The sequence below is a fragment of the Ambystoma mexicanum genome, chromosome 2p (assembly GCF_040938575.1).
Source record: "Ambystoma mexicanum isolate Mex_15411 chromosome 2p, UKY_AmexF1_1, whole genome shotgun sequence".
In the NCBI taxonomy this organism is placed as follows: Eukaryota; Metazoa; Chordata; class Amphibia; order Caudata; family Ambystomatidae; genus Ambystoma; species Ambystoma mexicanum.
Genome location: NC_090923.1, coordinates 545395886 through 545419314, shown reverse-complemented (window position 1 = coordinate 545419314; position 23429 = coordinate 545395886). Strand labels below are relative to the sequence as shown.

Below are 23429 nucleotides of genomic sequence, written 5' to 3'. Positions count from 1 at the left end.
ACTGCAACTCCCAAGGGGTGGACCACTTGGATTTTAACAACATAAAAGCCATCACAAATCTGGAAACGTACTGATCAGTGCACCACCCTCGCAAACGGGGCAAAATAGAGAGTGATCCATTCAAGTCTGCCTTAGTGGTTTATGCAATATGACTGTGTACATTTCTTGGCAATTGAAATCATGATGTGGGGTTAGTACTTGCATACCATGGGAGTGATTGGAAGGGTAAAGAGGGGACAGGAGACCACTCATTATCACAACATTCATTAAGTGGGTGTTTTGAGACTTCAAGGAGAGCGTTTACTGCTTGTAACATTCAAGCTGCACTAGAATAGTCTCATTGGAATGCGTAAAGAAGTTCGATACCCCCACACAAATAAATTTGCCCCTCCCCCACCATCACTCAAGTTGTCACCTCTCCCAACGTTTGAAGGGTTAGCACCCTGTGACATGCAGGTTTCGTTGCGCACCTATGTTTGGTGTATGTTTGGTGCTGGCAGAAGGGGTCTTGTGCAGTGTTCGATTATTGAAGCGATAAAGAAAACAAAAACAAACTCTTGTAACCTGTGTTCTCCTGCTGGGGTCACATGCATCTGACAGCAGCATCCAAAGCAAGAGGTAACCAAAACATAGTTGGAATCTAAACACCCGACTCCCCCCGCCCCTTTCCACTCCCAGCCACCGGCCACGGCTCGGAACACTCTGTGAGATGAATGCTTTGTCACTTGAGCTCGGCCTCCTGGCACCAGCCAAACCATCATCTAAATTTGGGAGATTATGTTCCGCGAGCTGCAGTATCAGGTTGTATGGATCACATGCCCCTCGCAGCCCATACATAGAAGCTGGGCGGCTGGGATGCATGAGCTTCAGCAGCCTCTGCTCTGAGCGCGTCTGCCTTTCGTGGGCTGGTGGCTTGTCTCTGGGATTACCGAGAGATTGTAGCAATTGCTTGCTTTTCACAGGCTGCACTTTTTGGAAACTAATTTTTGGGTTATATTTTTATTTTTCATTAATATTACTGTTACTTGGCCTTTTTGACCAATATGTTTTTGGTTCTTTTAGCCACTCCGGAGCTCAAAGAGTTTTTTGCCAAGGCCCGGAATGGATCTGTCCGTCTGATCAAGGTCGTCATTGAGGATGGTAAGTGAGAGCTCTGCGTTCTGGTGCATGTCTTGTGTCCCCTCGCCGTCAGTGAGCAGCAGACGGATGGGCTGCTGGAAAGTCTTCCCTAGTGGGACTGGAATGTTGCTGCTTAGAATAGCTCTGTGAGATAAACACAGATGGTGAGGAGGGCTCGCCCGAAGTGATGGGATCACACGCATAGTTTTAAATTAGGTGAAATCTTCCTTTCTAGTCTTCTTGGACCGTGCGTTTGTAAAGGTGCAAAGGAGACGGCCCTCGGATGCGAGGAAAGTTGCCACTCCTTTTTCACGGTCCAGTTTTTATTTTTTTCCTGTGCGATTCTCAGTGTATATAGTGGTGTATGGAGTGGTGTGACGGCATTTTCATCCCGATGTGCGACTCCATTTATGGAAAGCACCGTCAGACGAGCTAGCACCGTGTACTGTTTACCCTGTAAGGTATTATATGTTTGGAAGATGTTGCATTGTAAAGCAGATTATTAGCGATACAGCTTCTGGGGCACGCTACAGTTGGGATTGTCCGTTCTATGCAAATTAATCCGAACAAAACGAAAAGCTGTTTGGAGTGCAGTGGTCCCAGTAAATGGAAGACCCAACACACAAGTCAAGAGTACTCGCTGTTTGAAATGGCCCTGTTGACTGCAGGAGACTTTCCTTAAAAATGAAAATGATTACTACATTTTTAGAAGTGTTTAGACTTTTTTTTAATGGTAGCATACTGCCGATATTCTCACCAGAAAACGACACCCTTCTTCATAGTAGTGTGAAATGTACATTAACGGGTGTTCACAACATATGACTTGTAGATTTGTGATGTGCTTTACTACAAGGTGCTTATATTATGTTTTGAAATTATCCAGCAGGATTGGAAATGGATGTACGTTCAATTTGGTCTTATCTACAGCATGCATTGCAAATGTTTCTTTCCGAGTCACCCTTACCCTGGGCTACTCGCTTGTGCAGTTTAGTGAAGATCGTAATACCTGTGGAGTAACAGTCAAGACAAGAACCCTGAATAGTCATCTCACTTGCGTCACATGTGAACAGGAACCGGCAGAAGTGATCATATGTGTAACAACAGGCATTGATCTGCTGTGCCAACCATATGAGTGGTGTCAAATTGGGACGTGAGGATGGAGGCTAATGTTTGTGACTCTTGGTCCATGTGACCCTATGTTGCCTAGGGCTTTAATTTTGCTGATCATTGTGGCTGAAGATCATGTAGAAGTTGCAGCTACACATGCAGCGGACACACTATATTCAAATCTAGGCATGCCCACAAATATGATGAGCATAATCTAAAATAAACCACAGCTCATTATCGGAATGGGTTACCTTGGTTGCTGGGGTGCGCCTTTGAATGAGGTTTCAGTACCAGGCCCTCAAAACAGAAAAGTGATGGCTGGCAGGCTTTCAATTAATCTGAACAACCAGTATTGCTCTGGGAAACTTTCTAGACCACGTTTTTTTATTTTTTACCTTGCCATGCCTTTATAGAAGGGGACAGACAATCTGCAAATCCTACTTGGTGAAACCTCACAGACGATGCCTAATGAGGCTGAAACGTGTCTGGTGTAAGTCGTGGTCCAGCGAAGTAGGGATGTGACCTAGCAGTTTGGGCTAAATTGTGTTGGTACTAAGCCTGATTTGCATATGGTTTTCCCCTTTTGTAGTGACATGGCAGCCTGAAAAATGACAGTTTCACATTAAGCAGCCCACTGTTGTGTGCAGGCACTATATAAAACCAACTTAACATAACATAACCAACATAAATCCCAAACAGCCTATGTGCTCAACATTGTTCACGTTTCTATCACTTGATGATGCTTGCTGTATTGGGTGTTTTATGACTGGATCACATTTAGGCACAGGTAGGGCTGGGGGATGTTCTGTAATTTGCTAGGCAGATAAGCAAGTGAATCGCTTAGTCCCATGTCGATCAGACTTTCAGAGATTGTTGGAATCCGTTTTCTCTATAGTCCAACAAACTGTCTGCTTGGGAAATTTAGTTTAGTGACTTATTAGTCTGTTCTAGGGTGAACTGGTTCTAATTCTGGCCTTCATGCCTCGCTCCCACCCCAACACATTTTGTAAATATGCTCTAGCTCCTTGCACATGCAACAGGCATGTTAACTTCTCGGGCAAAATTGCAGAGGCCTGGAGATGGACTAAATGACAGTATTTAATTATTTCAACTTCATGATTAAAGACCATTGAACCAAAGCTGTCTTGCTTTACAGCCCTGGCTGCCCCATATGCTCCATTTGAGGATTAACATTGTAATTTGAACATGCCCAATATTCTGCATCCATTCATTAGATGTGCTTGTTGCATACTAGGAGGAAAACTCATGTCAAGTGTATAAATACCCAAGTTAGGCAGACACTGGCTGGATCTCATGGGAAGGCTGGTAGGACTGGATCACCTCGATACATGGACAGGTCCTTCCCTATTCCTACCAACCTCTTAGTGGTGGAGGCCTGCTGGAAATTCTACTGGTTTCCTACAAAAGCCAACAATCCCTTTTTTCATGGAAGATGTGAACGAGGGACTAGGTTAGTGGCACATTTGGGGACTTGGTTTCCTATTGGAACTTCCTACATTAGCTCCTTCCTGCGGAGTTATTTTATTAATCAAATTTGTGAAGACTTCCAAGTGCGCTAAATGCTACTACATAAATATAAGAAATAAACTATTATTACAGGCAACGCAGTTTGGTTTGCTTCCTCATGATATACTTATGGCAATTGATTTTAGTTGCGGGCGTAATGACTTTGCACTTTTTAGCATTATAGATTTTTTAAAAATTGGATACTTGTTTTAACATAGTCTTTTTATGATATAGATGATTTTCTAATTATAAAAATGTTTTTTTATGGTGCATTCATATTAAATGCAGGTTCTGCATGTTGCCATTCTTTTAGACCTGGAAAGGGCGAAGTCTTTCCTGATTGTGTGATCGCAATCTCTAAACCACCTTGTGCCCCAGTTCCCTTGTTTGCTGGCCAAAATCATTTTTTAATGTTTTTTTTTTTAAACATGTTGTGGTTTATACCAACCTTTCATGAAACATTCCCACAACAAAGTCCATCACATTATTATACAGACAATCCTTTCTCATCCCACTTTCATTCCAAGTTCCCTCCCTCTTCGATCCAAGTTAATAACATACAAAAAAAAAGAAAAGACTATCCTGAAACTCCTGTCTCATTTAAGGTCGAACACCTACTTCATAAAAAATGTAGCTATTGCCAATACCACGTTCTCTCCCAATATGGAACCCTGCCACCATTCCTCTTTTGTTAAGGTCCTGCACTCTTGGACAACCTAATTTCGAAACTTCCTTCTTATTAACTCTAGGGTCTCACGCCCCAGGAGTAGATGTTAGGTTGTTTCCAGATGGATTTTACAATACCTGCACATAGAAGAATCTGCCATCTTATCCCTCCTATACCCCAAGATTTCTTTGGTCGGGAGAATATTCAGTCTCAATCTCATGAATTCATTCCCATGTTTATTTGAAGGGAATTATACCAAGTACTTTGGGGCTTGGTTAATGGCTCTTTGCTACCTCTTGATGATGCTGAGGGAGACTTTGAATGCAGATATCACATCTATGGTCTCAATCCAGTCCATTCTTGTCAACTTTATTTTTTATCTTGTCCGGGTTATTTATCATTGTTTCCTCATCTAGGCCCAGGTCCTCCGATACCACTCTACATTTGAATTTCCAGGCATCTACAGTTCGATCCCTTGCTGCTCCCAGATTGTTTTGCTCACTTTTCAGAATATCTAAAACAGGGGTGCTGTTTTCCAGTATAGTTTTCCTATATAAGGATAGCGACCTCCATCTGACCAAAGAGCTGAGTGACTGCAACCCCAGTTCAAATCTAATTAGCGACACAGGCAGACTATTAGGGAGGTCCAACACTGTCATCCAAAATATCCCTTCTAAAAGATTCGAGGAGGATAGGGGGGATATTCAATGCTGTTTCGACGTCATATAGTAAAATAGGAGTGACCTTTTACTTGTAGAAGGTTAACGTAAATACCAATGTGTACCTACCAAATTTCCTTAATATTTGTTTTGTCTGGGTCGCTAATATGGTACATTTTCGCCTCCGCTCTTCCGTCCAGGTTGTTTCCTTTACATTATTATTTATCCTGATGCCCAGATAGGTTATGGATTCCACATTATCTTTTGCATGCCTATGAACCAGGCTAGCTTGGAATTAGCCTTCCTTCTGGTTCTAGTGAACATCATAATTTTTGTTTTGTCAGTGTTTCTCCGCAGCTCATTTGTCTTGAAGTACGCATCTAAGTGTGTAAGTCTCCTTTGCAGGCCTATTGGGGTATGAACCAAATCATCCGCGTACATTACCCATGGCATTTTTTGCCTGTATAATTGCGGTGGAAAAGCTCTGACCCCCTCTTGGCTTGAGGACATGCCCGAGAGGAATACATTGAAGATAGTAGGAGCCAGGGGGCATCCTTGTTTCAATCCCCTCCAAGTTGGCATAGAGGCGGAGAGGATCCCCCCTGGCCGTCAATCTCACTTGAATTGATGTTCGCGAATACAAACATTTAATGGCGTCGAATAAATCCAGCAGACTGTCCAAATCCAACATCTTTCCCCATAGTATCTCTCTATTGATACTGTCAGGCTTGCACCAGATCAATGAACGTCATGTAAGTGTTTCGGTGAGATTCCATAGGTCTCATCTTCAAGATGTTAAGAATAAAGTGGTTCAGATAAGTGCCGACCCCTGGCACAAACCCTGCTTGCCTGATATCAAAGTCCCTGACCCCCGGACCCATAATCTTAGATGTTTTTAGGAGGATGGCTGCAAAGATTTTCCCTTCAGAGTCAAGGAGGGCGATGGACCTGTAATTCCGTGGGTTGTCCCGTTCCCCTTTTTTATAAATAGGGACCAGTATAGCATCCCTACACGAAACTGGGACCTTTCTCGCAGCCAGTACTTGAGTAAACAAGATCATACAGAAGTCTGACCATTCCTCCGGATTCATGTTTGATACTATTGGTCAAGCCATCCAGGTCTGCCCCCCTCAACTGTTTTAAGTGTTATTTGATTAAGTATGTCCTCCCTGTCAAACAATTGCCCAGGGAGGCAAACCCCCTCCCCTGTACCCGCCCCTTTTTATTGGTCGGATGTCACTGCTTCCCTGATGCTGAAAAGAGGTCCTTATAGAACCTGATCCAAACCTTCTCTGACACCGCTGGTGTTCTAGTCGCCAGTTGGAAGGTGGCATTGTTATTAAGAAGAGACCAAAGATTCCGGGTGTTTCTATTAGATAATGCATTCATCATAATTTCAGCATCGGCTTGAAATCGCTGTGCCCTGGAGTCCAGCAACCAATTTCTATAGCGTTGTTTCCTTTTATTTTTCTCACTCATTTTATCTTCTAGATTCTGCCGTTCAATAGCTCTAAGCTCTTTTCTTCTGCGTAACTTCCCAGTTTGTGGCATGTAACCTCTTTTCACCCTGTTTAGACCCTGTTGCTGCTTTCCTCTGGAATGCTAGAAGGACTGCAGCATACTCCGCTTCCCCACTATTACTCTGCATAATGTCTTTAATCTGGTCGAGATTTTGGAGACCTCCTTCTGTGGGATTTTTATACGGTTGCAGCCTTGATTAACCTGTAGTGGCTCTTTTGGGGGAGATGTTACCCTTTCTCTGTCATCCTTGAAGGTTAGTTTTAATATAGCATGGTTGCTGCTTACCATCGGTGTGACCCTCAAGGAGTCCAGCACTACATAAATATTCTTGGATACAAAAATGTAATCCAAGTGAGCCCTTAGTGCTTCTCTTGACCACGTTGTTCTTCCCAGGATAGCCCCCTTCAGATCTCCATTTACCATTATGACGTTCCTCCATTTCGGATACCCACAGCCTTGCCTTCGCAGAGAGCTTGTCCTTATGCAACTTTAAACCACTCACATGACTGATGTACTGTTATGTTCTTCCATAGCAGAATCTAAAGCATTCACCACAGAGTCAATCAAGGTATCGTTTCCTATTCCCAGAGGATTCCAGTAGACGTTAAATAGAAGTAATGACTGCAGGATCACATTTCCCTCCCTTATCCAAGACAAGACCACTAGATGTACCAAAGTGTTGGCTTGCATACATTTTAAAATTTCCGACCAACCTCCCCTTCTCACCAGCATTATCGAGCCCGCCGAGGGTCTTCCGCAGCCTTTTATCAAGGCTGTGGAAAAACGAACATTAAAACCCTCACAGAGCGGTTTGGAGGTCAACCAAGTTTCCTGCATACAAATCAAATCCAAGGGTTCCATGTGCTCTCCACCATCTTTCGCCAATAGGGCACTCCAGAAGTGCACCTCTTTGAGACTGCAACAAACAAGAAACTTCCTCCTTTATGCATCCCGGAACGGTCTCAGGCCTCCCCTCTAGGGGATGCTCTCGAGATTCTGTGGCACAACATGAAGGCTTATGCCTTCCCGCCTCTCCCTCTGATTCATCGGTCACTCTGCAAGCTCAGGAATACATCGAATTGCACTCTCCTGGTCATAGCTCCTTGGTGGCCAGCCAGATTCTGGTTCTCGGAACTTAAGCATCTGTCGATTTGTCCTCGGATCAGACTGCTGTTGATTCCCAACCTGCTTCACCAATGCGATCAGCAGATTTGGCACCCCTCCCCACAATCATTCAGCTTGGCGGCCTGGTGCCTGAATTCAAATCCTTAGCGCAGTTTAACTTGTCCGATGACAGGATGAGATTGTCCGTGCATTATCCAAGCGGCCTGGAAACACTCTACGAGGTCTCAGTAAGAGGAGCAAGTGGCTCTGTTTTTGCCACTGGTGTTTAGCTAGGCAGATGGACCCCAGACATATGATTGACACTGTCCTTTCGTTCATATCTCATCTGGCAGCTTCGGGCATTCATGTCTTATAGGACTTACTTGTTGGCTATTGCCGCCTACCTGTCCACTGACGGCTGTTCCTTTTCTTTGACGAATCCAGTCATTAAAAGGCATTTCGCAGGTCTATTGCATCTTTTTCCACCTGTACGCAGTCCTCATCCAAAATGGGATTTAAATGTGGTTCTCCACGCCTTATGCCATAAACCATTTGAACCCATGGCTATGGCGGATCTAAAGTACCTTTCATGGAAGGTTGCATTTTTGATTGCAGTGACTTCAGCAAGGCGAGTAAACGAGCTTCAAGCTTTGTCTGTGGAACATCCGTTATTCACCTTCCATAAGGATAAGGTTGTGCTCCGTACTCCTCTTTCTTTTCTTCCTAAAGCGGTGACTGATTTTCATTTGAATCAATCAATCTCATTACCTGTCTTTTTTCCGAACCCGGCCTCAGATGCCGAGTGTGTTACACAATTTAGATGTCAGATGAGCCCTGAAGTTCTATCTGGACAGAACACCTGAACGCAGGGGCTCCTCTCAACTCTTTGTTAAGTTCGGAGACCCGCAATGGAAACCTGCTTCAAAGATGACTATCGCCCGATGGATTGCCTCCTCTATTTCAGAAGTGTTTACCATTCAGGGCTTTCAACCTCCGAAGGGCATTCATGCCCATCTTGTACGTGGCAAAACGGCTGCTGGTGTCTTCCAAAAATATGTTCCCAGGGAAACCATTGCCAAGGCGGCTATGTGGGCTTCCCAATCAGCATTTTGTAAGCATTACTGCTTGGACCTTAGCTCCAGGGCCGATGCTCAATTCGGCCAGGCTGTTCTTAAAAACCTTTTTCAGTAAGGAAGTTCCATCCACCCGTATTATCTGTGAGGAATGTATGGTGGAAAGGGGACGGGACGTAGGCATATAACAAAGTTACTCACCGTAGTGACTACCTTACTCCTAGTTCATAGTCCCGTTTCCTCCATACGGCTGCCCGCCGTCCCCTCCAATAAGTATCCTCTATTATTGCTTAACTGGTCGCAGCCCTGGCAATAGAAAAGGACTAAAGGGCGAAGCGTGGGGCGGAGCTCAGGACGGCAGGGTTACGGCCGTGTGCTGTACCCTGTGTAAAAAGAGGACAAGAATTTTCATTTTTGATGCTTTTTAAGAAAAGTGCTCCGGTCCCGTCCCGAAGGACGGAATGTCCCACAGGTATGGAGGAAAGGGGACTATGAGTAAGGTAGTCACTACGGTGAGTAACTTTGTTATTCTCTCTGCTCTTTCTAGGTGCCCAGTTCTTTGTGAATCGGCGCCTTGTGTATTTAGGGCATTGCTAGGTTCCCTTCCCAATCCCTTCCCAATCCACTGATCTTCTCCACATTTGCCATGTGTTTTCTGTCACTTAATAATGCTTGTAATGTGTCCTTTACAACAATCAGTGACATTTGCATGGGGTAAGAGGGAGATGCTGCCTTTCGTTTGCCCTAGTAAATCTCTTCCGGATTCACATGCACTGAAGAAATTAGTATCAAGCCTCTTACTTGGGAAATGTGGCGGGTCCGCTGGGTGCTTTGCTCCGATGGACCCCCGGATCCTTACACAGCACAGACCTGTTGAGTTGGAGAAAAGCTCAATCCCACTGAAGGCTCACTTAGAATGAAACACCGCTGCCGTACATAGTGCTCTTCAGCTGCTTTCTTTTGAATGACACCTGGCTGATCCCAGCACTTCTGGGAACTGAGGCTCTGCACGCAGTACATTTTTGTTTTTTTTTAATTGTTATTTGGTTAACAAAGTAACCCTTAACAAGCATAGAAAAACATACAAAGATTTTTTAAATGACGCAAGATACAAAGAATACAGATTAAAACAACCTTTTTTGAAGAAAGACTAAAAGAATGGAGAGCAAAATAAGATTGTCGTTTTGCATTGTTTCATTAGTCTGAATCAAATTTAGTCGCAGCCTCCGCAGCCTCATCACCCTAAATTGCCAGGATCTACCAGGTGACTTGTTCAAGTATTCGGGATAGGTTCCAACTGGCCTGACATCAATCAGTAAGTCAGCGTATAGATATGTTCTGACTTTACTGATTGTGTCGATCCAGTCCCATTCTTTAAGTCTCCTTTTAAGGGTACTTGGACTGTGCAAAGCTGTATCTTTCGAGATGCCGTACCTCTTACAAATCGCATAGCACTCTGTCTCCCATGTGTTTAAGGCAGTCCAGGATTTCTTATGCAGCAGCTGTTTTGGCAACCACCAAATTGAACCTTCCTTTGCACAGAGGATATTTTTCAATAGTGAGATTCTTCCTATTGAGATAGAATTGTATGGAAGATGGGCCTAACTCATACCGGATAACAGCTACAGGAACTCCCATTTGGTAAATGCAGGACCTTCCTCCAAAAAGGTCCTCCAAGGCATCAGTCCAAGAATGTAGGGAGAACCCAGTTCTCACCCCCTTAAGTTATAGATGGCAAAACTTGATCTTATAACATTTTAGCACTGGGCTTAAAGAGAAATTACCAAATTTCTGATTCACGGCACAAGCTTGTGTAGTAAGCATCAACACTTTAGTGCGCTGATAACTTTGGAACTTCAATTTGTTCTGGTTTTTCCCCCCAGATAGCAGAAGTTGGAGACTTTTTCTAGGGGCATACTGCTGACGCTCCAGCAGAGGTTTTTGTAGTTTATTTTAATGCCTGACCTGAAAGTTAGTATCTGCGATTTCCTTTCTTTTTTTTATGTTGATGCTTAGATTGTTTATTTCAGCATATGCAGCCAGGGCATCCAGCTTGTGCTCTAGCCCTATCGGAGTGTAGTCAAACAAGACGAGATTGTCAGCGTAAAGTAGATGGTTCAGGCTAAGGTGAGCCAAATTCGGTGAAAAACTGCGGAAACTTTTAATCGACCTTAGTAAGATCTGAGAGAAAGAGACTAACGAGTAATGGTGCCAGAACCAACCTTGCTTGAAGCCACACATGGTCGCGATGGACGATTATAGTTTTCCCTGGGCATTAAGGCGCACTCTAATAGATGTATTGGAGTGTAAGGCCACAATAATCTGTAACAAGTGAGCAGGGCACCCCCATTTTCTGAGTTTGGCCCATAGACTGGTTCGGTCTATGCTGTCGAATGCCATGGTGAAATTGATGAACGCCATGTTTATAGGCTTTGACCCCGCCTTGTCTTCCTTTTTTAGCATACCCAGAATAAAGATATTCGTGTTCGTCCCCTTCCTCAAACCCGTTTGCAGCGTGTCCATTCTTCCCGAACCAAAGGCCCGGTCAGATAGTTCCCTCAGCACTATGCTAGCATAGATCATTGCAGGAATGTCTAGGAGTGTTATGGGCCTATAGTTGGATGGAAGTAGCCGTTGACCCTTTTTAAAAATTGGGACGATGATGGACTTGTTTTCGGCATAGTTGCTGGTGAGGTCATTTGATTACAAATTATGCCCAGAATGTGCACCCACAAGAGAAGGTCCAGTTTTAAGACTGCGGTCGACAGACCATCGGGCTCTGGTGCATGAAAATTCTTACTTCTGATGATTCAAGAGACTATCTGCTCTTCTGAAAAAACCAAGCACCATGACCCTGAAGTTGGTTCCAAATGGGAATTGTCTCCCCCAGGTTCCCCTTTGTATACTTTCGTAAAGTGGTCAATCCACCCTTGTTCCCCAATAGGGTTTACCAAGGAGCCAGACATCGGGGAAACAAGATTATTAATTGTTTGCCAGAAGGAGGAGATGTCCAGAGCTAACCAAATGCAGCATCATTGAAGCATCATTCAGCAGAATGTCATATTTATAAAAATCGAAGCCATTGTATTTAAGCTTCAGTGTCTTTCTATAAGCAGCCTTTAATGTTGGACAGAGGCGGAAGGCACAGCCCAAGTCCTTTTTTTAAAAAATTGAATTATGGGGTCATACACATGGTTTCTTAACATTTTTCTTCATAGATTTGGTCCAAAATATCCTTGTAAGGGGTAGTTAGCAGTGCTCGCTCAAGTTTGTCGAGAGGAAAAAGACAGTGTAGTGTGCCGTGAAACTTCTCCATACTCGCCCTATTCCAGCAAACTCTATTTTTACCTGAACTGGCCTCTAGTGCGTGTTCGTAGAAGTGTCTGGGCTCTTGACGTTTTGCCACCTTCAGCCACAGAAGTATGGGATAATGGTCACTAAGGTCCATTTTGGTAATTGTCATGGAGTGGATATTCTGTAAACCTTGGCTGTGACAAAGAAGTAATCCAATATGCTACTAGAATTACCTCGATGTCAGGTTGGGTTTGGAGGAATGTTACCCATAACCATACCGTTCACCATGTTCAGATCCCAGGCACTCATTAACTCCATCCATGCACTTCCAAGCTTCCTTGTCATATTATGTCCCGACGTGCTCACATCAGCAAGCTCTCAACACTCAATGCTTTAAGGTCATCACACAATAAAATAGAATTACAGTTGTTTGCAGTTTGCCTCTCATAGATTTAGGGCCTGATTCATGGAACGTTTTCCTATGGGATTGCGCCATTATAAAACACTTCCATGAATCAGGCCCTAAGTCTTCAATTGCCTCAAAGAAACTATCGTGTGCTATCACATTTGGGTTCCAATAAAGGTTGATTATCAAAGTAGAAGACATTTCTACATACAGCTTCTTGTCCCATGTTAATTCTACTGCCTGTACAAAGGCATTTGGAGCAGCATAGGTGGTTGCTTTTACTCCGATGTCATTCCGAATGCTAAACAATAGTCCCGAAACTGGTCTCCCTTTGGCCACTTGGTATGCCGGATTCAACAAACAGGAGCCAGCACTTCTGGACACAAAACTCCAAGGATAGGTTAGACCCTTGATGACAGCAAATTAACATAACCCCAAGAGTTCCATGAGGAATTTATTGCTGTTGGAGCAACAACTCTACTCAGTTTGAATTGCTAGTGGCTGTGCGCATTCATGCAAGCCACAACCTAATTCCAATCCACGCCGTCCTGGGATTCCACATTGCCCATTAAATGGCTAGTAGTAAGGCTGCCAAGACAGCTGTTCCTTGAGCAGTTTATTGTTAAGATGGGTTGGGGTTGTAGTACCTGTGTAGCCTGAGTAGAAGAGTAAGTGTAATGGCTATCTGCAGGAATAGGGACGGTAGACGTTTGCTGGTTATCCAAATAGGCTGTAATAGAGAAACCCATGACTCCAGTTGGGCCGACGCTGCTAAAACCTGGTCCAGGACCAGAAGAGAGCCAAAGTGGAGAATGACCTTGTCCAATCTCGAGTTGTTCCAAAACTCCACCTGCTTAATATCTGCTGAGCTCAAGTGAGATAGCATAGGCATTTAAGTGAGCAGCTTCAGGAGAGCCAACCTGTTTAGTATCATTTGAATGCAATCCTTCAATTCCCAAGACAAAGGTAATTAATTTAGAAAGGTAATTTTAAAGACACTGGTTGAGGGGGAGTGGTGGGTGGGGGGGGGGCAAGGCTCTGCTATGCCCTTTTTTATGTGTTTTGTACGGCACTCCTCCATAGTTGTAAAATAAGGTGACCTCCTATCACCCGTCTGCTCACGAGAGGGCCCCATGGTACTCCCACGCTTTTCTTCACACGCTCTGAGGTGGTTTTGTTCTGCGCCAGAGGATTCTGGGCACGGGGAGATCTCTTCTTGCATAGGCGATGGGACCACAGGTGGGGGCCAGGAGGAGCAAGACTCACGCCATGGTAGCACGGTAGTGGTTGAAGGGTTTGCTCCCGCGTCACCACCCCCCTCAATGCCAATTGATGGGACACCCCCCCACCCATCTAGCATCAGTCAAGAGGCATAGACACAGGTACAAGGTTTCCAGATAGTAGAATGGGTTGCGGGGCACATCGGCCCAAGGCCTTAGGGTGATACTGAGATCCAGTTTGCTGAGCCCTCGGGCAATGGGGCTCAAATGGGAGTCGTGGGAGTGACAAGTTCCTCAATTTTCTGGACCCTCTACCCACATTCTTGTGGACCCCTTTCCTGTTTTTTGGTTTCTTTGTAGCAACATCCCTTGCTGCAGTCTCCACCATCGGCTCCAGCAATTTGGCTCTAGGATGCTTGGTTGCCTTCTTTACTCTAGCATCAAAAGCCCCAAAGATCGGGAAAGGTACTAGAGTGACCATGGTTGAAGCTTCCACAGCAGGGCTGCTACAGCTCACATCCCCCTTCCCCGCCCCTTCCCTTCATGTAGAAGGGCCTCCGACGTTTGCATAACGGCCAAATCAATGTGAGCTGATGCCTCCACCATAATCCCCTCATAGTTCTCAAAGAAGCTGACTGCAGCGACAGCTAATGGCTGCAACCAGCATCCAACCACTTCTTCTCTTTCAGGTGCAGCACTAGAGTCTGAGGCCTCTACCAGCAGACCTTGCGCCCGCACCTTTGGATTAAGGAAAGATCTTTTCACAAAATCAAACCATAGTGACCACTGAAGGCCCTTTAGAAATGATTCCACAAAGGACACTTTGTCGGTTAAAGCAGACAGCAGGTGAGTGTTGGCTCAAACGGCACCCGAGACCAGCTCCTGTTGATCATATAGGGCCTTTCAGTCCAGCCGCGCACCCACACAAAAGTTACAGGGGGCCAGTGATTTGTTTTCTTTAGGCAAACAGACCTCATCACCCTCCATGATGATACTGATATTGCCCATAGTGAGAGGATCAGTGATCGACAGGGTTGGGAGTATAGAGGCTGCATGGAAGTCCTCTCGATTACCCTGTAATGATTTGACTGGAATTGGAAGGGCAGAGAGAGATCTTGAATTCAGGAGTCCTGCTTTATCCAGAGCATTGTCCGATGGGTCTGAGAAATGAAACGTTCAAATTAAGGCTCCTCGTTAAAGAAAGAGCAGAGTTCCAGGTCCATGATTTCTTTGAGGATTTCCTTGTTCTTGGTAAGGAGGGCCAAGAAAGTCATTCTCCATTAGGTTCCCTTCAATCATTGTGCCCGGTGTGCTGGTAGGAGCTGATTTGGAGCAACCGGCTAGAGACAGAGGCCCCCTATTTTCTGAAAAGCAAAAGATTGGCTGTGAGATTTCCCAAAGTGGAATACCCTGGCTCCTGGATCCCCCACTGGAACTCTAGGGCGGGGCAGACTTTTGGGGTGGGGGGTCGCATTTTTTACAGTGAAGGGTATCGGCATTGACGCTTGAGGGGATGGATGGAAGCAAACCTGCTTCAGAGCAGGTGAGGAGAGCGAGGGGGCTGCGTCCAATAGCAGTTTCCTCAACTACTTAGGCAGAAGAATTCTGTCGTCTCCCCTCCTTGCCTTCTCCATGATCTGGGTATTTGGATTACAGATGTCGTGAAGTTTCGGTAATTCCTCACCCAAAGCCGTAATGGATTTGTTACCCTCTGGTTTCAAATCACACGGCGGTTCCGGTGGAAAAATGCAAGGCTCGCCTGCCGAGATATAGATGTTGGAGGATTGTGGGGATTGTGGCTGATTTTCCAACCCACGTAGGGTGCTTGGGGACGCTAAGCTTGGAACTGAGTGCGTGACTGAGCGTGTCCGTAGATCATAGGTAGCCATATCAAAGTCCAATGAAATTAAAAAGTCAGCGTAGCACAACACGTTAAAATGGAGCCCTTCAGATGCGCCCCCCCCCCCCGAGCTACAACAAGATTACCCACAGGTCTCCTTGGGCCACACGCCACTCCCTGCCACCAATTGCCAATAACTGCAGGACTCTCCAGTGACTCTGAGGTGGAAAGGGTTTTTGACCCCCTCTGCTTCCAATGAAGGTAGTAAACTGACTGCTAGCTCCTTGTACCTTGTGCTGCTAATAACGCAGTCAATTAAGGTCTCTTGAATGGCCAGCAGTATTACAATATAATGCTGAAGAAAGGCCTTTGCCTTAGTCCTGACGCAAGGTGAGGAGGGGGCTGGGTATCCTCCATATATACCCTCTCTAGGCCCAGCGTCACATGGAAAGTACATGCCCCACCCTTTCTGTGACTACAGCATGCACTACACCAGGCAGAGAGATGGTACTTTGTCACAATATAAAGCACAAGTTCTGTACGTTATTTTCTACTTTAGGGGTTATATGTATTTTGCTCATGAACACATTCCACTCTCTTGTTTGGCTCAATCTGAATGGCAACCAGTGCAATTTGTTGTGAATCTACACCAGGGGTTTCTTTACAGCAGTGGTCATGCTCAATCCATAATCTGTGAGATATAGTGTATTGAGTGGTTAAATCGATCTATCTATGGTGACACAGGGATATTCAGTACTCCAATACTGTGTTCTTACTGTGCCCCTGCAGTGTTTTACAATTGATGCTGTCAGATCATTTCACATAATTATTTGAATGCACACGTGTTGCATGTGTTCTAGGAGCACAAATGCAATGTAAAGACCTTTCCTTTCATACTACACATAATAGACGTTTGATATCCTTACTGCTAGTTGTCTCCGACTACCACTGATACAGCAATAACAGCAGTGCAGCGCGGGTGGCAGTGTTAAGGGCTTATTAAAAAGGTTCCATGCTCTACATCATAGGAAGGTCTACATTGCTTTTTTGTAGTATAAAAATCCTCTGGTTAGAATTTTTACATCAAGTATTGCAGAATTCTACAGGGATTCTCATTACTGCCTGTTTCCGAAGTCTTATAATTTGCAGAGCTGCTTAATATGCAAATTACTTTGACGCCTGCGCATGCTTTGCCTTTATGAAGGCTTTGTCTCAGAAGCAGGCACAGCACTTACAGAAACAGTGTGCCTGTTGGGGGTGAATAGAAATTGTGCCTACATACTTTACATGGTGCATTCACAATACAGCAAATATTTTCCTATCACTTCTTAATTGGAGTCACCCAATGCCTCATCGTACAACCTTTGAGCCAATCGGCATGGTTGGCATCACATGTACCCCTTATGCCATAATTTCTATCATTTAATTCACATATTTGTGAAGCAATAGAATTTAGTAAGATGCCAATGGAAGCTTCAATGTATACTGAACTAGCCATACATGGCATTACTGAACAAGGTAATTTTAGAAAGATGCTTGTGCAAACATGTAATGTTCTTTAATTTAGGATGAAAAGAAAGGCAAAGCAACAGGCTCAAAGAACATAATTTACTCAACAGTGCCACAAAAAAACAAATGCAGCAGAACTCGCATCCACCAGGCAACACTAAGAACACAACTTGCAAACACATGCACCCCACTTTTTACATTGCATTTTTGAGCCCAGTCTGAATTTCAAATGTAGTTGTGTGCGTTTGAAACCTCTTGCACCCCACATTTTGCACTGCATTTTTGGTGCCCTCTCTTGTATCTACTAAGCCAGCTTGATGAGTTTGAGCTGGGACCGTGCAGTTCAGCCACCCCTCTTTCTTCAATCTATCCTCTGCCACACTGATGGCACTTACTATCTCTCCTATCTTCTCTAGCTACTACACTATCACTTATCTTCCCTCTCTCATGAAGTCTGGAAGAAGCACAAAAGACATCCTGAGCGCCAACCCTTGCCTACCCATCGCAGACACCTATGTCAGCGCAACCTCCAGTCAGGTCTTCACTGATAACCTCTTTCCCCCCCCCCCCCCAATCTATGGACTCCTGATCTTATCTCTACTCTCGCCCCTTTCACCTCTTCTCCCATTAATGGTGGCACCAAGTGGGAAGTCCTTTTAGAGAGCTTATCGCGCTGTATCATTGTTTACCACACGGGCACTTTCCTGGTTCAGGGTCCTCAACCCAACCTCCTTCTCTTTGACTGGTGCCTGCCATCCCTCAACTTCCTTCCCTTACATGCCTCTCTCTCAACCACTCTTTGTCCCCCCCCTCCGACTGTTACCACGCCCCTGTAGTTCCCCTCTGAAAACCTTCAAAGGTGGAGACCTCCTTCATCTGGTCCACACTTAATGCCCGCTCAGCCAACAAACACTCCGCCGACATCTCCCACCTTCTTGAAGACATTGAACTCAACATTCTCGCTCTTACTGAGACATGGTGCAATGCCAGCTCAGTTCCTGCTTTTGACTCCCTTCAAATGGTTTGTGTCCTCCCGCGTATTCCTCATCTCATGACATAAGCCTTCTAGCATCTGGAATTTTTTCCGACGGGGGTGCTGTGTGCCGTCCCGAGTCGATGTTCTTCGAGGGCCTCCATCGACTGCCGACGTCATCAGTATAACTAGCGCACGCAGCGCCCGTTGGCTTTAGTTCCGTTTTTCGGACCTAACGTTTCAAAGAATTGCAGCATGCTTCGGTTCTTCACTGAACTTCGTCAGCTATTTTCGATCAACGAAAATGTCTTCCCCCGTCGGCTCCATCAATGCCCAAGACGGCTTCAAGAAGTGCCAAGACTGTGGATCGTAGATGTCGATCACCGACCCCCTACCCCCCCTGCATATGTCTGTGATGTCTTGGTACCTTGACTCGCAAGACCCCTGTGAGAGGCAGACTTAGCATCTGAGAGAATGACAGGGCATTGATTTGCATGCTTGGACACTAGAAACCGTAGCCCAAGGTTACTGCCTACCTTTTCAAAAAAGCCCTCGGGATCATCCACCGGGGAGAAACTTTTTCAAAGTTCTGGATCCGCTCCTTGTGCAGGACATTTTGACCCTGCTAGAGAAAGGTGCTATAGAACCGGTACCTGTGGCGGAGAGGAACAAGGGTTGGTACTACCCATATTTTCTAATACCAAAAAAGGACAGAGGATTGAGACCCATCTTGGACTTCAGAAACTTGAAAAAGTTCCTCAGGAAGGACCAGTTCATGATGGTTACCCTTTCCCAGATCCTTCAGGCTCTCCAACTCCAAGACTGGATGATGTAATTGGACCTTCAGGATGCTTACCTTCATGTGCCTATCCATCACAAGCACAGAAAGTACCTGAGGTTGGCGGTTCTCATGATCAGTTTCGAGTTCTGCCATTCGGGCTGATGTCCGCCTGAGGGTTTTTCGCCAAATTAATGGCGGTGGTGGCAGCGAGTCTCGGGAGAGGTGGGATTCACTTCTACCCCTAGCTGGAAGATTGACCGATCAGGGCCCATTAGCCCGAACAAGCCTGGGAACATCTCAACGTAACCTGACCACATTTGTTTTCTTAATCTTGCACAATTTGCATATTAATTGACTGTAATTTACCAAATGAAGTGGCAAGGCAGGTTTCTCTTCAGGAACACTTACCAATAACTACTTGCCTTATTTAGGTTACAAGATAATGTGCAGGGGACATGAGTTCCCTAATGGGGGACATTATCCTTTTCACGTGTCCTCCAAGGACAGCCAGCCGACCAATCCCTTTTGTGTGCATTCCTGTAACCAAGGAGACTAAGCACAGGGAGTTTTGGGAACCTCCCTCGCTACCTGCCCTGCCAGACACGCTAGAGCCAGAGGTGGGCTTCAGCAGTGAACCCCCGCCAAAGACAAAACGAACCAAACCTGGTTTGGCGCGCAGAGTGAATCTCAAGAAGGACCTTTACAATAAGAAATGGCAAAAAAAGAAGACTGGGGTCCTTTTGACAAAATGGGCACCCCTGGGTGCTAAACTGCAGCTGCGAACGCAGCCCGCTGTAAAAACACACAATGGTAGGAAAAAGCAAACCACTGCCACCAGCCAGTAATTGTAGAAAGGGTAACATAAAATGTTACATGAGAAAGTAGACACAGGGGATACTAAGTAAGCCCTCCAACACTCTTATGTAAGATTGTGTGTGCTGGGTCTACAAAGTTACACAAGGTAAGTAAATTCAATGTCATTTTAATGCTTTTGGAAACAGTAGTTTATCCAAGAGAAGGTATTTAAACCTTTGGGACATCCAAAGGACTTACTTGTGCCACTGCACTGAAAGTGCTGTGTGTCGTAATGTAAAAGGATGATGCCTATGGATATTTTCAGACTCCTAAACCAATAGAAATAGTGTTCAAATGAAAGAAAAATACATGAGAGAGTGGGTAAAAGGTCTCACTCTCTCCAGGATAAAAAAATGAAGTCCTAAAGTCCAGCAAAAGAGCTGGGGGTCTCTAAGGTCAAAGGGAATTAGCACATTTCTGAGAATTCTCCCTAACATTCACCTTTTGGGGAACCCCTCAAGTGGTTCTGTTCGTGGCCTGAAGTGTTTTTTGCTCCAGGGAATTTCCTCCAAGAGGAGCTCTAGGGGACATGTTCTTAGTGGACTGGGAGTTTCCACTCATGTACGCGTTTCCTCCAGTCTCCGTCATTCCTCATGTGATCAAGAGGTTGAGAAAGTTTGGGAAATCCATGATCCTAATTGTCCCGGTTTGGGCCAGGAGGTCATGGTACACAGACCTCCTGGACATGTCCATCTGCCCTCCAATGCGTCTTCCACAAAGAGAGGACCATCTCTCGCGAGAGGAGAGATGGTCCCATTCAGAGGTCAAGGCTCTCAACCTTCACGCATGGCTTCTGAGAGGTTGAGATACAAGGATTGTGCCCTCCCGGATGACTTAATGGAGATCTTGCTTTCAGCCAGAATGCCAGCAGCATCTTTGCACTGCTGCCGTTGGAACAAGTTTTGTATTTGTGTTTTATTGGAATTTAAGGAGCGCGTTTACCAGTTCAGCAGTTGGTGCAGGGATAAGAATGTGGACCCTTTTCTTTGTGATGCACCTGTGGTGCTTTCTTTTCTGTTACATTTGGCGAATCTGGGGCTCTACAATTAAAGGTCACCTGGCGGCGCTATCTATTTTCATGCGCTCTTCAGAGGAAGATTAATATTATAAAATCCCTCTGATTGTTCAATTCCTAATGGGTCTTACTAACTTATTTCCACCAGTTACATTCAAAGTCCCTGTATGGGATCTTAAGCTGGTGTTAACATTTCTAATATGCATTCCTTTTGAGCCAATACACTTATGCCTATTAAGACTGTTAACCTTGAAAACTGTTTTGCTAATAGCAATAACGTCAGCCCGTAGGGTAAGCCAGTTGCAGGCTCTTTCCTGTAAACCCCACATACTGTTTTCCATAAAGACAAGGTTGTTTTCAGGGTGAAACAACATTCTTTTCTACCTAAGGTAGTCTCTGACTTCCACTTGTCGTAAAAGATCATTTTGCCAACTTTTAATCCACCTCTTCATCCTAGAAAGGAGGAGGAAAGATAACACAGGCTGGACACAAAAAGGACTTTGTTTTTATATATCCAGATGGAAAACCTTTGTCAAAATGACCAATTATTCATTGGCTATACAGGCCCTAAATTGGGTTTAGCTGTGACAAAACAGACCCTATCCAGATGGATTATCCTGGCTATTGGGGAATGTTGCAGGTTAGCGGACAAAGACCCGCCGGAAGGATTGAGGGCACATTCCACAAGGGGCATGGCAACCTCTGCTGCTCGTCGGAGAAGTTTTCCACTCAAAGACATTTGTGCAGCGGCCACTTGGTCGTCTGTTCACATGTTACTGAAACATTACAGCCTGGATTCATCCTCCAGTCAAGAAGGACAATTTGGAAAAGCAGTCCTTAATTCAGTCCATGATAACAATTGAGACCAAATATAATTCGTACTCCCACCACCAATTATTACTGCTTTGGGGGTCTATCATAAAATGAGGAATACGTGGGAGGACACAAACCATTTGAAGGACAAGTTACTTACCCTGGGTAACGTTTTTTCGATTGGGTGTTCCTCCCACGTGTTCCTCATTGCCCCTCCTATCCTACCCCGCAATAGAATGTACTTGCCTTTACACTTTGTTTTCTTGGAGCCTACTGTGTATAGCACGCTTTGTCGAATTCGGACCTCGAGGGACATCGACTTGATGAGACGGCACATGTCGAAAAATAATAATTACGAAACAGCTGTAGCTGTAAGGATAATTATGATAAGATGAGGACTACCTGGGAAAAACATCCAATTTCTCGCGCCTTGAAACACTTGTGTATAAGCGCGTTACAAATGCCATATCATATCAATCGAAAGAACTTTACCAGGGGTAAGTAACTTGTTCTTCAAGCCACGACCTAACTGTGCTGGTGGTGGTATTGCCTCAATCTTTACTGAGTGGGATCCTTCCTCCCTCATACCCACCCAGCCTTACTCCTCCTTTGAGAGCCTGGTCTGCAAGCTGGTAATCTCTCACTCCTCCTCCTCCTCCGACAATTGCCACCATCTACCGCCCCCCCCTCCCCTATTCTCTCTGAATGGGCTGATTATTTCTTCTCTCTGCTCACACTACCGCCTCATCCTGGGCAACTTCAACATCCACATGGAGTCCTCTATCACAGCATCCACCCTCTTCCTTGACCTGTGCACCTCATTCTCCCGTCTGGTCCAACCCACTTGGTAGGACACAATCTTGATGCCCTCATCCACTCTAATCTTTCACTCTCACATCCTCTGATCGCACTGCTATCCTAGTCAGATCACTCTCTCCTCTCTTCTTTCCTGGGCCCCCTTGACCCCCTGACTGCACCTTGTCCAGCTGTCCAACCTCGTTCACGGAACATCCATCCGATGAAAAGAGTGTCTGCTGCTGCCTTCGCATTCACCTTCATCCCCTGCCTCTTCCCCCACCCTCGACTCTACCTCTGACTCTGTTCTCAGCAACCTCCATCTGGCCATTACTACACTCTGGATATTTTTGCCCCAGTCATGAGGATCCGCCTGAAACCTGCCTCGAAGTGTAATACCTGGTACGACTCAAAACTTGCAGCTCTGAAATGCAAGTGCAGAGTCGCGGAATGGAAGTGGCAAACCTCAGACTCACTGTGAGGAATTCGACCATCCGCACAGGGAGAGTGTCAGGTCCATTACTTGGATCTTCTTGCAGGAGTGATGCTGGCCCACCAGACCCCCTTGATATGCCTGCCCAATAGTTCATAAAATATAAAACTACCCAAACAGGCAAACCCAAGGGGAAAGGGGAATGGAGGAGAAAATAACAACTGCAGATCTTCACTGTTTTCTGAAGACACGACACTGGTTCCCAGAATATTAGGCTCAGTAGATGGTTAACTCTTTGGAACTGGATTGTGGGAGTGTCATCAATCACGTGTGTCTGTGAAATCTAAGCACAAAAAAATATACAGATTAAATAAACTCTTTTCTGTATGTAGACTTCCGTTATTTATAATATTAACTAACTATTATCAAGTGCTGCCTATGCTAGATTGCTGATAGGCATTTATAGTTTGGCTTTTGTATTGTTAGATGCTCTTCTAATTTCTTATTATAGAATTCGTAATGAAAATCAATTTTCAATATTCTTGAAACGTTTTGGATATTCTTTGAATTTATGTTGTAGGAACTCTGAAACTTGCTTGCTTGAAGAAATAATGTTTTACTAAAGTTCTCAAGTCTCTGTTAAATAAACTCTTCTGAACAAATCTTCTATCAGCTTTTATTTTCTTGTATCTGCATATGTAAATATATCTTTCAAAAC

At 45.0% G+C, this 23429-nt stretch overlaps 1 protein-coding gene across 6 annotated transcripts in view; it reads left to right on the top strand.

Moving 5' to 3' along the window:
* The window catches only part of TWF2 (twinfilin actin binding protein 2), a 471759-nt gene that overhangs the window by 60901 nt on the left and 387429 nt on the right, over positions 1-23429 (top strand). For 4 of the 6 annotated variants that reach the window (XM_069643998.1, XM_069643994.1, XM_069643995.1 and 1 more), the window contains exon 2: positions 1063-1140. The exons of the other annotated variants lie outside the window; for them this stretch is intronic. In XM_069643998.1, the coding sequence (XP_069500099.1) occupies positions 1063-1140 (78 nt within the window). The remainder of the gene's footprint in view (positions 1-1062; positions 1141-23429) is intronic. 6 annotated transcript variants of the gene reach the window in all.